The following is a 16,580-nucleotide window of genomic DNA, read 5'->3' as shown; positions in this document are numbered from 1 at the left end:
TCCGGAGCCTGTGCCCCACGACGGGAGAGGCCACAGCAGAGGGAGGCCCGCATACCACAAAAAAAAAAAAAAAAAAAAAAAAAGAAAAGGAGAAAACACAAATAACTAAGTTAGTGGTTTTTCTGCCCCTAACACCACATTGTTTTCATTACTGTAGCTTTATATACATTTAATATCTGCTAAGACAGATCGCTGGTCTGTTTCAGATTCCGTGGCTATTCCTGGAGAAGCTGCTCACACACTCTCCTTGCACCCACTACTGCAGCCAGAACAAGCCATCTCTTGTTTCTGGGACACTCCACACTCCTCTCATCCCTGGGCTTTTGTGCACATCATTCCTTATGCCTGAGCACTCCTCCAGACTCACCCTGCCTTGCTTCTGGCAAAATGATTCACATTCTTTCTGTCTCATTTCAAATACCAACCCCACACGGAGCTGCCCCTGCCAATCCTAGGCCGCATCCCGCCTCAGCTTGTCCGTGTTGCCATTAAGGCTTCACGGGAGTGTCATGGCCTGCTAGTGTGGCTACATTTCTTGAGTACATGGACTCTTGTCTCTTAATCTCTAGACTCCAAACCCAGCACATAACGGACACTTCATAAATGTTTGATTAAATAAACAATGCAGACCTGACTGATGAACTTCATCAATCAGACGGAAGTGTCATGTCACTCCATCTCTCTCTCTCTCTCTCTCTCACACACACAGACACACACACCCCAGTATGGAAATTTCTGGTTATTTAGTGCCTAGATCAGTTTCTGGCATATGGTAGATACTCCATAAATATATGTGAAAGGAAAGAAGGAAGGAAGAAAGGCAGAGAGGGAGGGAAAGAGAGGAAGGAAGGAGTTGTATTGTCAGTGGCAAACTGTCATAAGAGCTGTGTATGGATAAAGATTTAGCTGTTCTGTCATTAATTAAATCAGGCTCCCAAGACTTGAAACCACAGTGACTGACAATAAAGGCAATACACTGTTTTTCTGGGTCAACTCAACTCCTGTTGTTTCAAAATTTACTTGACACAACTGTCTAACTGTTGCTGGGAAAGGTTTTTAGCCCTGGTGTATTTGCTTTACTTTAGCTATGGTTATTTTCTTGCTACCTAATTGATTTCTCATTCTCCTATCACTTTTACTCTGTGAGACAAAGGTAGAGGCGTAAAAGATCCAGAGCCAACAATTGCAAAGGAATAAGAGGAAGAAAGCACGTTTGTCATGGAGCACTGATTTATGTTACACGAAAAAAAATCCATCTTATTTTGCTTGGGGAAAGGGGAACAGACTGTGGGAAAGCCCCAAGATGAGGTCAGTACAGTTCTATGGACTATAAGGCCATGGTGGGTAAAAGGGCCCAAGATCCTAGCCAGCACTGTCCATGACATGAAGTCCAAGGCCAAGGTCGGATGACCCATTGCATCAGTGAAGGAAGTGACATCCTATATATTTTTACCTGAGGGGTGGCAAGAGTTAGGTCTTTTGAAAAAGCCATTATCACTAGCCTGCCAGGTTATGGTAGATGCTTGTGTTTGAATTTCCCATATCCATTCCACTCTAAGCCACTCGTGGCAACCTCTCCCCTCGGCATGTGAATGGTTCAGGAAGGGCCATGTCATCCAGTTCTAGCCAATGAAATGTGAGCTCTCTGAAGAGCTTTTGGAAAGATTTCCCCATTCTAAGCAACAAAAGAGTATGAAATGAAAAATAAAAATCTTCCTTCCACTTCTGCCCTGTCCCCCTCCTCAGAAGTAGCACTGTTAAGAATTTCTTATATACCAGCGGTCCCCAACCTTTTTGGCACCAGGCACCAGTTTTGTGGAAGGCAATTTTTCCATGGGCGGGGGTGGGGGGATGGGGGAATGGGGAGGGAGGGGATGGTTTGGGCGGAATTGCAAGCGATGGGGAGTGACAGAGGAAGCTTCACTCCCTCACCTGCCGCTCACCTCCTACTGTGCGGCCTGGCTCCTAACAAGCCATGTACCACTACCGGTCCACGGCCCTGCGGTTGGGGACCCCTGCTATATACCCTTCCGGGACTGTTCAGTTCATATACCAGCACATACACATGTATAGAAACAAATTATACACACCGAACAATGTCTGATCTTTGAAAAAACATGTTAATCAATCATTTTACTTTCCTATTTAGAGCCATTCAGTGGATTTCCATTGTTTCAGGATAAAGTCCAAGACCTCTAACCCTGCACTAAAGGCCATGTGTGATTTGGTTCTTGCCTCACTCTCTATCCTTATCTTAAGGCACACAAGCTGCCTTGCTCACCATGCTTCAGCCACGCTGGCCTTCTCTAAGTTCTTCAAATGCGCATGATCCCTCCTGTTTCAGCGACTTTGCACATGCTGTTCTCTCTGCCTGAATGATCATCCTCTTTTGCATTTAAAAAATCAATTTTATCCTTCAGATCTTAGCTGAAATTTCACCTCCTCTGGGAAGGCTTCCATGACCCCCAGAACAAGCCAAGCCTTCTATTATATACTCTTGTATCTCCCTATATTTTATCTTAATAGCATTAGTATTAGTGAAATTAACTAATAAAGGGGAGAGACACTTTGGGTCAGGGAGCATCCTTAAGCCCCTGCTAGGAGAAGAGTAAAAAGGACCGTGCTAAGTGAAGCATCAGCTCCCCCTACTCTCCCTCCCTGTGCTTGGCCTCTAATGAGAACTTCAGAGAACAACTGGACATCACCCTCAGGCCCCCAAATGAGGCAAAGGTGGAGGCAGAGATGGAGCCTGTGGCTCCAAGACTGTGATGGGCATCCTTCAAGTCCCCAGGCCTGTGCTGAGTCCTGCAGCGTTTGTGAAAGGGGCACTTTCAGTCTGAGTGGAATGCTTTCCATGTGTTTTGAGGACAGAGAGAATTTTTGTTCAGTTTCCTGACACTCCTCATACACAATCCAGAAGCAAGACTCAGGAACTGGCCTCAGGCATCCTCTTAAGTACTTAATGCCACTTGAAAGGTCTTCCTCTGGCTTGGACTCCCATAATCTCCCACCGCCAGGAGCTGCCTTCATGAAGGTAATGAAGGAAAACGGGTCTGTGACTGGACTGTCTTCCATAAAATCAAGAAATAATCCAGCCAGTTGCAGGGAAGAGGTATTTTACTCAATTTTAGTGACGCTTAGGTTTTCAGATTTCTAAGAAACTTGAAGAAAAACTATACCTGCTGAGGGAGTGGAGATAAAGAAAAGACATGGAAGAAGTTGACGCAAAAGAATGGAGGTGCTATTCCGCAGCTCTGTTTCTGAGAATGGGCTATATCTAGGTCTGCTTGATCTTTAAGATACAACTGCCATAGACAAAATTCAGCGTGCCTAGTGTTACACCAGCATGGAAGCCCCAAGGAAGGGGCAGCTAACTGTCACTGAGGAACAGAGGCAGCTCAGAAAGGTTTCACAGCAAAGTGATATATGGAGAATGGGCTAAAAAAAAAAAAAAATGTATTTTCAGGAAGAAAGGAAAGCAGGCACAGAGAAATGGAAAACCTTGGATCTCACATTCACCCAAAGTCAACCCATACTAAGCATGGAATCGGGGACAGTTTAGTTGGTTTCTCCTGTTGCCCACACGGAAAAAATGTGTTGAGATACAGTGGGGAGGGAGGGAGGCAGGATGATAATGATAGAGATGAAGAGAGCAGAGACAGATTGTGGGAGACTTTGGATGCCCTGCTTGAGAGACTGGATACCATCTTATAGGAAAGTGGAGGCACTGGAGGGTTTTTAAGCCAGGGAATGATGCTCTGTCCCAGAGCTCCAGTTCTGACTGCGGGAAGTGTGGGCATTCAAGATGCTAGCAGAGGGCTTCCCTGGTGGCGCGGTGGTTGGGAGTCCGCCTGCCGATGCAGGGGATACGGGTTCGTGCCCCGGTCCGGGAGGATCCCACGTGCCGCGGAGCGGCTGGGCCCGTGAGCCACGGCCGCTGAGCCTGAGCTTCCGGAGCCTGTGCTCCGCAACGGGAGAGGCCAGAGCAGTGAGAGGCCCGCGTACCGCAAAAAAAAAAAAAAAAAAAAAAAAAAAGATGCTAGCAGAGTGGAGGTGTTTAGAAGACTATGGCAAATAATCAGGCAAGAGATTATAAGGGGTGCTTGCTTTGGCAGCATGTATACTAAAATTAGAATGGCCACAGCAGTGAGAGGCCCGCGTACCGCAAAAAAAAAAAAAAAAAAAAAAAAAAAAAAAAGATGCTAGCAGAGTGGAGGTGTTTAGAAGACTATGGCAAATAATCAGGCAAGAGATTATAAGGGGTGCTTGCTTTGGCAGCATGTATACTAAAATTAGAATGATACAGAGAAGATCAGTATGGCCCCTGCATAAGGATGACACATTAATTTGTGAAGTAATGCACACTTCTGTGTTTAATGGGTACAGAGTTTCAGCTGCGGAAGATGAGAAAGTTCTGGAGATGCATGATGGTGATAGTTGCACAGCAATGTCAGTGTACTTAATGCCACCGAACTATACACTTAAAAATGGATAAAATGGTAAATTTTATGTTATGTTTATTTTACCACAAAAAAAATCATCAAAATGTCAATATTAAACAAAAAGAGATGATAAGGGTCCAAAGTGATAGTGAAGAGCAGGAATGGAGAGGAAGGTATAGGTGATGGAGACATTTTGAAGGACAGTCCATAGAACTTGTTGATTAATTAGATGAAAGAAATCAGCAAGAAGAAGGAAATGAATGTATTCAGAGTCCTCTCTGATGCATGACTGTTACACCCTGAGAAGTGTCTGGATTTGGGGAACAAGCTAAAGAGGCATCTTACTTATTAGTTTTCCTGGCTAACAGTAAAGCTGGTACTGGCTTTCCACCTGCCTGATTGATCCTAAGGAGACGAGGTGGGGGTGACTAAAGCCCAAACCCCTAACACATAAAATCTTTCTTAATTTTCCATTGTACATATGGTTTACGGTCAATAAATATTTGAATTATTGATCAATTAAGCCCTGGGGTTGCAATTGTAGTACACAATTAATGTTTGATGGTGGTTGTAATCTTTCCTTGTATTTCATTTACCTGGGAAAAAGTTTCCCTGCTCTAACAAATATTCAACTTAGGGTAAAGAATAGACTCATTAGCAGTTTTCTTTCTCATTTTTTCTTTAATGTAGACAAACAATTTCCAGAAAAGTCCCTGGGCAGATATATGAGAAGGAGTGAGGATGCTTCAAAAAGGCCCCAAGCTTTCCTGGAACACTTAGAGGGGTTCTCTGAGCAGGGGAAAATCAATAAGGAGGGTTTTACCACAGCCATTAATTAAGGTATATTCTAAAGATCATTAAAAGCAATTAGTGCTTTGCCAGCTACTGCAAACTAGAACTCTGATTTTTTTTCAACCAAGTGATTCTCAAGAGGGAAGTTAGTGCAGTCTTAAAATGAAGAAGTGCTTTGTCTCAAAGTTTTTAGTCAAGGTTCTTAATAAATTATAAATGTCAAATAACAAATTAAAGAAAGGCATTCATGTTTATATTTATCAAAGGGAACAAAGGATATAAAATTTGCTAATGCTTTTGAGTCATTAACAGTTTTTTTCCTTTTAGGTACAGATTATATCATGTAAAAGTAGGTGTGATATTATGTGAAAATTGGGGAAGAAAGAGAGGAAAGAAAATGGCATTTATTGAGCCTCTGCTAATTTTCAAGCCCTGTACATAGCACTTTAAATATTGTCACATTTGATCCCTATAAACCTCTTAAGAGGTTTGTATTACTACCTCGATTTGACAGTCTCAACTGAGGCCCAGTGTCTTAGTGGGTTCGGGCTGCTATAACAAAATATCACAGAGTAGGTGACTTCTAAACAACACAACTATATTTCTCACAGTTGTGGAGGCTGGAAGTCTGAGATCAGGTTGCCAGTACATTTGGGTGAGGGCCGTCCTCCAGGTTGCAGACTTCTCCTTGTAGCCTCACATGGCAGAAGGGTCAAGAAAGTTCTGTGGGGTCTCCTCTTATAAAGGCACTAATCCCATTCATGAGGACTTCACCCTCCTTATGATCTAAGCACCCCCCAAAGGCCTTACTTCCTTATACCATCACATTGGGCATTAGGATTTCAACATGTAAATTGGGAGAGGAGAGGGACACAAACATTCCTCCTATTTCGCTCAGTGTATTAGTGATGTATTGTTGGGTAACATATTATCATGAACCTGGTGACTTAAAACATACACTTATCATCTCACAGTTTCTGTGGGCCAGGAGTCTGGACAGTTAACTGGGTCCTCTGCTTAGGCAAGGCAGCCATCAAGGTGTCTGCCAAGGCTGGGGTGTCATCAGAGGCTCAAATGAGGAAGGATCTTCCTCCAAGCTCCCCTGGGCTCCTGGCAGAATTGATTTCCTGGGGCTGTAGGACTCACAGCAACTTGCTTTTTCAAAGCTAGGAATACAGAGAGACACTAGCAAGACAGGTGCTACACAATTATGTAATCACAGACATTCCATCACTTTCACCCCAATGCATTGATTAGAAGCAAGTCACAGGTCCAGCCACACTCAGGGGAAAGGATGACACAGTGATGTGAACACTCGAGGCGGGAATCATGGAGGCACATGAAAGCCTATCTAAAATCAAGGTCATATAACCAGCAAGTAGTAGAGCTGGTTACAAATCTAAATCTTTCTGACCCCAAACCATACCTCTGACCACCTGAGTTATCTTGGAGAAATCAGTTAACTTCACCAGGTCCAAGCCTCCTGGCTTAAAAAAAAGAAGTAGCTGCCATCTACTGTGATTCTACAGAGGCGGGCAGACTGTGGTTGAGAGACCTCTGCCTCCACACCTCACACTCAGGAAACTGGGAGTGGTCTTCACAGTATGGACCCAACAGACATTTTAATAGTATCTTTGGTCCTTTCCACAGTGTCATCTATGCCATTGTGATCAGAACTATTTGGGTCAAAAGCAAAGCCCATAAGACAGTGATTTCCAGCTGTTCAGGTAAGTCTCTCATCTGCATTACCCAACTCTTAGTTAATTTTGCTTCTGTACAGGTTTTCCTCTAGCAAATATGCGCTTGGGTTTTCTGGTTGTAACAAGCCTGCTCTGTTATATCAGGGCCCAGCTGGCTGGTCAGTCCCCCAAAGGCTGTCCCGGGCAGGCTCTGCTTTCTCCACGTGGCTTCCCTAACAACTGAGGAAGGAGGACTTTGGGCCTGGCCAAGTTGTGCCAGCAGAGTCCTTTGAAGCAGCCTTTGAGCCAGGATCTGAGGGTCACCCTGGTCTGGCGGGTCTGGCAGAGAGGCCCCCTGGAGGACTCTGGGATGAAAAGAGAGGACAGTGCAGGGAGGAAGCCGCACATTCAGCAAAACATGAGGACAAACATTTCTACTTGGCTTACATTCACAAGAACACTGCCATCTATCCACAGAACAGTCCTGGACCCTAGGACAGTCAAGGCATGGTTCTTGCCTTCCCCACTGTCCCAGCACACCACCGCACAGCAGAATGAGCCTGAGGCTGCCAGCTACAACCCCTCCCCAAATCCTGCTTCAGCAAACCTTAATGCCGAGCACCACCTACACAATAGGTACTGAGACTTGGAACGCCACCCTGCTTCCCAGGCAGACATTGCTGGGCTTCTGAGGACAACCTGGAGAGAAACCGGCAAACCAACATGCCCGAAAGAAAAGAGAAAGTGTTCCTGGGTGTCTAGTTACTTTAATGCGACTAGTTCTGAAGGAGGGGACCACCTTTGCTCCCATGGAGCTTCCCCACCTCCTCCCATTCCATGTACACACACAAATGCACACATTGAAACACCCAGTCTCACATACACACACACACACTTACACACCCATATGCACACACATATACATACTCACCCACATAGGCTCACACAAGGGCAGCAAGGTATAACACCAATCCCTGGAGTAAGAAGAGCTAATTTCTGTTCCAGATGTGCCACTAAGAGCTGTGCCACCTTGCAAAGTCATTTAACCTCTCCGGACTCCAAGGGGTTAAAATGAGGGGACAGATTAGATTCTAAGTCTTCCTCTTTTCAGACTTTCAGCTGTTACCTTTACTGGACCAAGACAGAGCTCGTTTTCCTCCACACTGAAGCTACTTCTTTTAGTGTAACCGAGAGAAAGTTAAGAGGTTCATTATTGGGCACTAATAATCTGTATCCCTTTCCCTAGGAGAATTAGTAGAGATGTATATAAGTCTTGGTGTCTTCATCTGAATTCAGTTCAATTCTGCTGTGTTCCAACACGTGTCAGGAGTGATCCAAAGGACCAAGAATGCTAAGGAGTAAATAGCATGGATCTTGACTATAGGAAGCCTACAATCTCGTGCACTGGGTCTCAGCCCTAGCTGCACAAGAGTGTTTCCCAGGGAGCTTTTCAAATGCACCAGTACCCAGAAACTGCTGCCTGAGAGATTCTGATTTACTTCATCTGGGGTGGGGTCTTGGCATCATTACTTTGGAAAAGCTCTTTGGATGATCTTAATGTGGATCCATGTTTGACAGCCTCTGGTCTAGTAGGAGACACTGTCACAGGCAGCTGACTTCCACTCTGAGTGACGAGTATAACCTGGAGGTGTTCACAGGCTACTGGGAAATTTTCCACCCATGAAGAATCTATCATTTGCTTGTGGCTCAGCACAGATCTTTGTGCCTCCCTCATGCTGGTCTAGTCTTTGCACTCTGGTTCTTCTAGAAGAACAAGAGTAATCAGAGGGGATAAACACAAATGCATTCATTTTTTTCTTTGTGGGTGGCTGGAGATGGTCAAAGATCAGAATATTTGTCTGAAAAAAAAGATGGATGAAGGCATCCTTCTTATATCAGATATCAAAGAAATACACCAAATAGTTGTTGAACAATCATAGAATTACATGAAAGGGGGAATAGAACAGGACAGAAACTCTAAAGGAAGCCTAAGGGATTTAGGGTATGATGAAGTAGTTCAGACTGATAGGAAAATAGAGATTGTTTGAAAATTAGTGTTGTTGAGAAAACTAACCAACTATTTGGAAATAGATAGATAGGTAAATAAATAAAAAGAAATACACATGATTGCTACCTTATATGCTATAAGGAAATAAACTTCTGATTAAGGGAAAGAAAAGAAAATATACAAATTATTGTTTATAATCAGGAAAAACTGAAAAAGGTATTAACATCCTACAATGAGGGATTAAGCACCTAAATTATACAGCCATACAATGAAATACTACAGCTCTAAAAATTACTTATTGCCTTAGAAAGATGTTTACGATGTATTAGATTAAGAAGGAGAAAGCTGTATGGTGTTGCCTTTATAAATGTGTGAATATATAATATACAATAGAATATATAAGTGCATGTACAGATAGATGATAGCTGGATGGATAGATAGATAGAAAATGTCAGGGAGGACAAGTACTAAATGTTATAGTGATTATCTCTGAGTGGTAGAATCTTAGTTGATTTTTATTTTCTTCTTTTTTTTTTTTTGTGCTTGGACACTGAGAGGTCTAACGCTGAGACTGTATACATATATTCATTTTGTAAAAATTATCATCTACCTTTTACAAATGGAAATCATATTAATTTTTAAATTATACATATCTGTATAGATATATAGATATATCATTGCATTGCCTGGGGAGCTTTTCAAGTGAGTTGTCACTTAACAGAGTGCATGACCCTAGTGTGATGGTGAACAGATCAAGTGTAGTGGGACCAGAGGGCTTTGGAAGGTCCAGAGCTTTGGGTTGGAAGGATGCATAGGGAAAAGGAGGATGTTTTAGTATGCTCAGGCGCCACAACAATATACCACAGTGAGTGGCTTAAACAACAAATTTATTTTATCACAGTTTTAGAGACTCGAAACCCAAGATCAAGGTACCAGTCGGTTCTGTTCCCAGTAAGAGCTCTCTTCTTGGATTGCAGATGTCCGCTGCTGCCTTCTTGCTATCTCCTCACATGGCAGAGAGGAGAGAGCCAGAGAAATCTTTCTAATGTCTCTTCTTATAAGGGCACTAATCCCATCATAGGGTTCCTGCTCTCGTGATCTCATCTAACTCTACTTCCCAAAGGCCCCATCTCCAAATACTATCACATTGGGGGTTAGGGCTTCAACCTATGAATTTTGTGGGGACACAAACATTCAGTCCATAACAGGGGAAGAGTCAGGACAGAAAAAGAGATGGTGGAAAAAAACAAAGACCAACCAAATGAGAATAGACAAAAGCTATATTTTCAAAGCTTGCTATAGCAAGGGAGTCAGCCACCATCACTAGTCTCTTGGCAGAAATACAAAAGCAGGCAGTGGAGTGAGAAAGCCTCCAGTACGTCCTGATTGGTGGCTGTTGGCATGTGGAAGTTGTAAGTGTGCTGACTAGAAGCATGGCATCCTGTGTGATGGGTTAGGAGTGTGTATTTGGCTTTCTCAGGATGGCTTTAAGTAAAAAATAGGGGAAAATATTAAAGAAGCTGTCAGTCATTTATCAAGTCTTGGCTATTTGGGGTAGACTGTTACAGGTATTCTTATTTGGCTTATGGACTGTGAGATAGAGACAGTGGTCTGACTTCCTCCAAGTCTGAGTTGCACATAGCAGGTTGGCTTCCTGGTCTGGTTACTGTAGATAATGGGTTGGTTTCCTGGGCTGGTTGCTGCAGAGTGTGGGTCAGAGTTCCATCTTAAATATGATCTGGCCACCATCCATTTGTTTGTTCAGTCTGTCAACACAGACTGACAAGACAGAGGGACAGACAGAGCACTTACTGTCAGCCACTTCTGGGTCCTTTCCATACTTTACCTCCCTGAATCCTTACAGAACCCTGAAAGGTGATATTATCACCTATCTTTTGCACATGCAAGACAGGCTCAAGGGTAAAGCAATTTGCTTGTTTTCATAGGTAGCGCATGACACAGCAGGATTCAAATGCACATATGATTGGCTAGAAAGCCTATGTTTTCTCCTCTACATCAAGCTCCCTCTCAGAAAGAAGGACATGACAGAAAGGAAGGTGGTGAATGACTGAAAAAAGAGCTCAAACTAAAAAAAAACAAACAAACCATTTTTTAAATTAAAAAACCCAAACAGGATTGTTGGCATGGCTGTCTTTCACCAGCCTCCCTGCTGTGCTTGGCCTTCAGAGCACTATTCCAGAGTCATCTCCCGAAGTGTTTTGTTTTGATATATTAAACAATCTAAAAGATGACCTAATTTTGTTTAAGTAGGCTGAAGTCTTCCTGTACTTTCAGATTTAAATCAGATTGCTTTAAACCCTTGTCCTGTGATTTCTGCCAGTTCCAGGAGACTGCTGTGCCCTCTCTCCCTGTCCCTCTGAGTTCTTACCCCACTGTCTCACCTCCAACAGCTCTTCTGTTCCCTCTGATCCTGGTCCAATGAACCATGGAATTCACCTTATTTTCCTTAGGTTTGAGGTGATGAAAACTTTCCACATTCTGTCAGCTACCCCACCACCCGGGGTATCTCCCACACCTTTTTTCTCAGCAGGCCTTTCACCACTGTGGTTGGGCCCCTGTCTCTCTCCAGAGTGCCCCATATCTCCCTGCTACTTGATTTTCCAGTCCCTGCACTCTTGGGTTTCCCCCATCCTCTAGTCCCTGAGATATTACAAAGCCACATAGAGATCCATTTTCCCACTGATACACAGTATGCCATTACTCCTCCCCAAAGGTGGAAATGGCTACAGTCAGTTTTTATTCTTTAATACAAGTTTATATGTCCATCACACCTATTTTTTAGTTGTTTGTATCTTTATATCAGCATCACTGACCCCTTTCTGGAATGAGGAGCAGGCAGATGGTGGTTTCAAAAACCTGTATACTCTCTATATCTTATTCATAAGCAGAACTCACTTGGTTTTCTATCTGTCATTACAGCCAAGTAGCTCTGGAGTTGGCTGGTAAGTGGGATCTCCAGTGGTGTTAGTACCCCAGGATTACTGCTCACCCATGAGGGGACATAAGCAACGATTAGCGTGAACAGAAGCTCACTTTGTAAACACGGGCTGCAAAATTCAAGTTTAAGAATCACTCTTCTTTCTGGCAAGTATGTCTATTTCTCCCCCTCAAAGGCTGACAGAAAGGAAAAGAAAGAACTATTTAATAAATGATCTACAGACTTTCCCCAAAACAAGTGCGTGGAAGGCGAGAGGTAGAGAATATGAGGTTTCCAATCCCGTAGGTTATATCTTTCATAAATGAGCTTGCTCTTGATGCCAGGGGTGTTTACTCCTATAAAACAGAACATTTATCACATGGGGGCAGGAGATGGGGGAGGTGCACCCATGAAATAGATGAAGTATAAGATATCTGATATAACTGAGTCTGTCCATTATGACTTGGAAGATGTGATGTGATCCATGCTATATCCAAAGTACATGTTTCCAGTTAAATGGGGCAGAACAAGGTGAAGAAAAATCCGCGGATTAGGAACTGGGTTAGAGTCCTGTTCACCTCTAACTAAGTAAACTTGAAATAAGCCCATTGATTACCTTTCTTCATCAGTACATGAGAGTAAAATGGCTTCTTTGCAAACAACATCTTCAGCAAAAGACATAAAGAACTTTATGAAAAATATATACATATATAAATAAATGACACTTATAGCATGTTCGTGGATAGTAAGATTCAGTACCATAAAGATGTCAATTCTCCTCAAATGATCTACAGATTAATGCAGTTCCAATCAAAATTGAAATGGGACATTTTATTGAGCTTGACAAGCCAATTTAAAAACATACATGGAAATTTCAAGAGCCAAGAAAAAGCCATGAAGACAGTTCTGGAGAAGTAGAACAAGGTAGTAGAGGTTTATCGTACCAAATATTGATTTATCATAAAGTTAGAATGATTAATAGAGTATGGTATTGACACAATTCAATAGAAAAATGGAAAATAAACAGCCCCCAAATAGACCTACACATATATGAGAACTTGATACATGTCAGAAGATCACAGGGAAAGAAATGAAATTGGAACTTCACCTCAATTCTTAGGCAAAATTACATTCCAGGAAATTATAGACTTAAATGTGAAATGTAAGACTTTTAAAATTTTTTAAAGAAAATGTAGGGTGTTATTTTTATGACATTAGAATAAAGGAATTCTTAAACGAGATACAAGATACAAGGTACATTAAACCAAAAAACTGATGGATAAATTTGACTCTATTTATATTTAAAAGTCAAGCCAAAAAGTGGGAGAAGCTATTTGCAACACGAAATCTGGGAAAATGTATGAAGAATGTATGAAGAACTCCTAAAAATCAATCAAATATATTTTTTAAAAAGATAAATAGAAGAAAAATGAGCAAGGCACAAACAGACATTTCACAGGAGGGAAAAGAGAAATAGTCAAAAATAAGATTCTCAACCTCATTGATAAATCAGGAAAGTGCATATTTAAACTTCAATTAGACACAATTTTCCACTCACAGGACTCGTAAAAATTTTGAAGTCTGTTATTTCTAAGTATTGACAAAGATATAAACCTCATGGATCATCTGGCAATATCATTCCTAAAAAACTTAGTAGACTTCTGATTTATTTGCTTCCAGTCAGTTTCACATGCCAGCAATCATATTCAAAGAGTCTTTCTGAAAATAATTCTCAGGTCTGACTTGTTTCTTTGCTTCCTCATCCAATCCCTTTCCCCTAACTGAATAGAAGCTAGCTTGAGGCCATCTGAAACAATAGGTGGGAGGCCACATCCTTAGTCTGATCTTCCCCTCATTGCTGGTTTAAACTCCTCACTGTAATAACTGAATTTGGGTTCAGGCTTCATCGGCACAAGACCTGCACACTCAGAAGGCATACACATTCGCATTTTCATTTTGTACCCGGCCACGCAAAGTATATAGCTGGTGCTACGAGGGGCTAGGAGCAATTGACCCTTGCAACTCTACAAGATCCCAAATTTTAGGACATTCTTTTAACTTCCTTTCATTTTTGTTCATAAACCAACCAACTCTTGTCTGAGTTCATCTCTTTTTTCTAATACTTTGCTAAACACAGCTGGTTGCAATCAACACACACTATTAACATTATGTTTATCAACTGTGGTAGCTAATTTTGTGTCAACTTGATTGCCCTAGACAGATAGCTGGCAAAACATTATTTCTAGGTGTGTCTGGAGTGCATTCCTGGAAGCATTTGAATCTGTAGACTAAGTAAAGAAGATTGTCCTTACCTGACTAAGTAAAGCCAGTGAGAATCATCCAATCCACTGAAGGCTTGAATAGAATAAAAAGGCAAAGCAAGTGTAAATTTGCTCGAGCTGGGACATCCATCTTGTCCTGCTCTCGTGCATCAGCATTTCTGGTTCTTGGGACTTCAGACTAGGATTTAGAGATTTACACCATTGGTTGCCTGTTTCTCCAGCATTTGGACTTAGACTTATACCATCATCTCCCCTGGTATTTCTCCCATGAAAATGCCTTTGGATTTGGGCTGAATTATACCACCAGCTTTCCTGGTTCTCCAGCTTGCAGACAGCAGACTATGGGATTTCTCAGACTCCATAACTGCATGAGTCAATTTCTATTACAAATTTCCACATATATATATCCTATTGGTTCTGTTTCTCTGGAGAGTCCTAACTCCACACCACCCTTGTACCCTCCCTGGGGGTCCAGTCTCAGTAGGCACACAATCTGCCTTCCCAAGCATCATATATAACAGTTCTATCCAATGCATCTCTAGTGTCCCAGCTTTCCCTATCAGTTTCCTTATTACCTGCTGCCTGCTCACTAGGCCAATGCCACATGTTTTAGGTTTGTGTTATGACAGCGCTGCATATGAAGAACCAATCTCTGCTTTAGTTAAGGAAACTCTAGCAGCTATACCAGAGAAACCCCCAAATACAGTAGCCTTAAAATAGAAGTTTGTTTCTTGCTCAATTAAAGTCCAATTAACAGTAAAGGTCAAAGGGATGGATACACAGTCATTCAGAAACTCGAGCAGATGGAGATTCTACCACTCTTAACAGATGGCTGCTAAGGTATTCCTTAGCATCAGCATCCAGCAGCCTGGGGAGGGGGGAAGAGAGAGTGAAGGATTACTCAGGGGGTTTATCTGAGCCAGGCCTGGGAATGGTACATATGGAATCTTCCCATGTTCCTGGAGGCAGAACTTAGTCACATGACTACCCCCTGCTGAAAGGGAGACTGGGAAATGTAGTCTCTCTGTGTGCCCTGGGGGCAAAGAAAGGATTTGGTGCATAGCTAACCTGTCTCTGCCACAATTATTTTAGGTCTGTCAGGGTTCCTGGTTCTGCCTGAGCTGAGGCACTGAGGAACAGAAAAGGCTGTGAGTTAGGTAAGTTAGGTCATACCTCCTCATATCTAGCTATGACCTCCTATAAAAAACAAAAGGAAGTGGCCAAAGTCCCTGTAGCTAAGCAGATGAGACATAACATGCTAAAAATAGTTAACGTTCAGGTTATATTCGTAGATAAAGAGGTCATCAATGATCAGAAATTGAAAATGAATTTTAAGTTTAAAAATTTTAGAAATCAGGCAATCAGGCATAACTGTTAAAATGTTTAATTTTTAAAATAAACCTGAAGTACATAAAGTTCCCAACATATGAAAAAATATTTATTTTAAAATATTAACCAGGTAGTCTTCCTTGTTAACAAACAAATCACCTGGACTCATTGTAGGTCCATTGTAGGTCCCCTCCACCCACCAGGAATAAATTCTGCTTCACTTAAAATCCCTAGATACCAAGTGCTCCCCCTTCATGGGCTCAGCGCACAAGAAAAATAGGTTCCCAGTGACTCTGCAAGGGGCATGAAGCATGGGGAAGGTAAGGAGCAGGAACTGGCCACTTGGAGGCTAAACCTCCAGCGTGGGCCCTCACTAGGGATGCATCCTTGAACTAAGACAACCTAAGGCAGCATGCTGCTTTCAGTCCTGAATCTAATCGACCCACCGCCTCTAGGCTACCCCCTATTAATGCACAGTGACAGCTGAATTTAACTGCTTTTCTGGCTCCAGCTCAGCCCCAAGCCCTGAGTAGAAATAATCCTTTTATCTCCCAATAAAGGAGAATACTGGGATTTTATAGCTCAGCTCACTTTGAAGAGCCATCTTAGGAGCTGGAGGCTTTGCATTTCCTAGAGTGGTCAGATTAAATATGCTTTTCACTGATCTCATTGCGAGATCGAAGGGCAGGAGCTGATTATATTGTCACCCATTTGCTCTGTGGAAAGTACTGCAAGTTTCCATTTTAAGCAGATTTCAGAGCACAAATGTCATTCTCGAGAAGTTTTCTGAAAAACCAACTAAGTCTTCAGAGCCACACTGTTCAGGAGCCAGCTGTTAGTCCAGCAAATGGAGATACTTTGAAAAGATACAATTTTTTAAAAATAAATTTATTAATTTTATTTATTTTTAAATTTTTGGCTGCATTGGGTCTTTGTTGCTGCGCGTGGGCTTTCTCTAGTTGCGGCGGGCGGGGGCTACTCTTCGTTGCAGTGCACGGGCTTCTCATCAGGTGGCTTCTCTTGTTGCAGCGCACAGGATCTGGGCACACGGGCTGCAGTAGTTGTGGCAGCCGGGCTCAGTAGTTGTGGCTCACGGGCTCTAGAGCACAG

At 42.5% G+C, this 16,580-nt stretch overlaps 1 protein-coding gene and 1 non-coding gene across 2 annotated transcripts in view; both read left to right on the top strand.

Moving 5' to 3' along the window:
• The window catches only part of NPSR1 (neuropeptide S receptor 1), a 135,588-nt gene that overhangs the window by 109,654 nt on the left and 9,354 nt on the right, over window positions 1-16,580 (top strand). The window contains 1 exon segment of the mRNA XM_007128296.2: window positions 6,885-6,961. Coding sequence (XP_007128358.1) covers window positions 6,885-6,961 — 77 coding nt within the window.
• On the top strand, window positions 4,263-4,369 carry LOC112067220 (U6 spliceosomal RNA). The gene has a single exon (XR_002893161.1). It is a non-coding gene; the product is annotated as a U6 spliceosomal RNA (small nuclear RNA).

The sequence above is a fragment of the Physeter macrocephalus genome, chromosome 5 (assembly GCF_002837175.3).
Source record: "Physeter macrocephalus isolate SW-GA chromosome 5, ASM283717v5, whole genome shotgun sequence".
Classification (NCBI taxonomy): domain Eukaryota; kingdom Metazoa; phylum Chordata; class Mammalia; order Artiodactyla; family Physeteridae; genus Physeter; species Physeter macrocephalus.
This window is presented reverse-complemented; position numbering and strand designations above follow the sequence as displayed.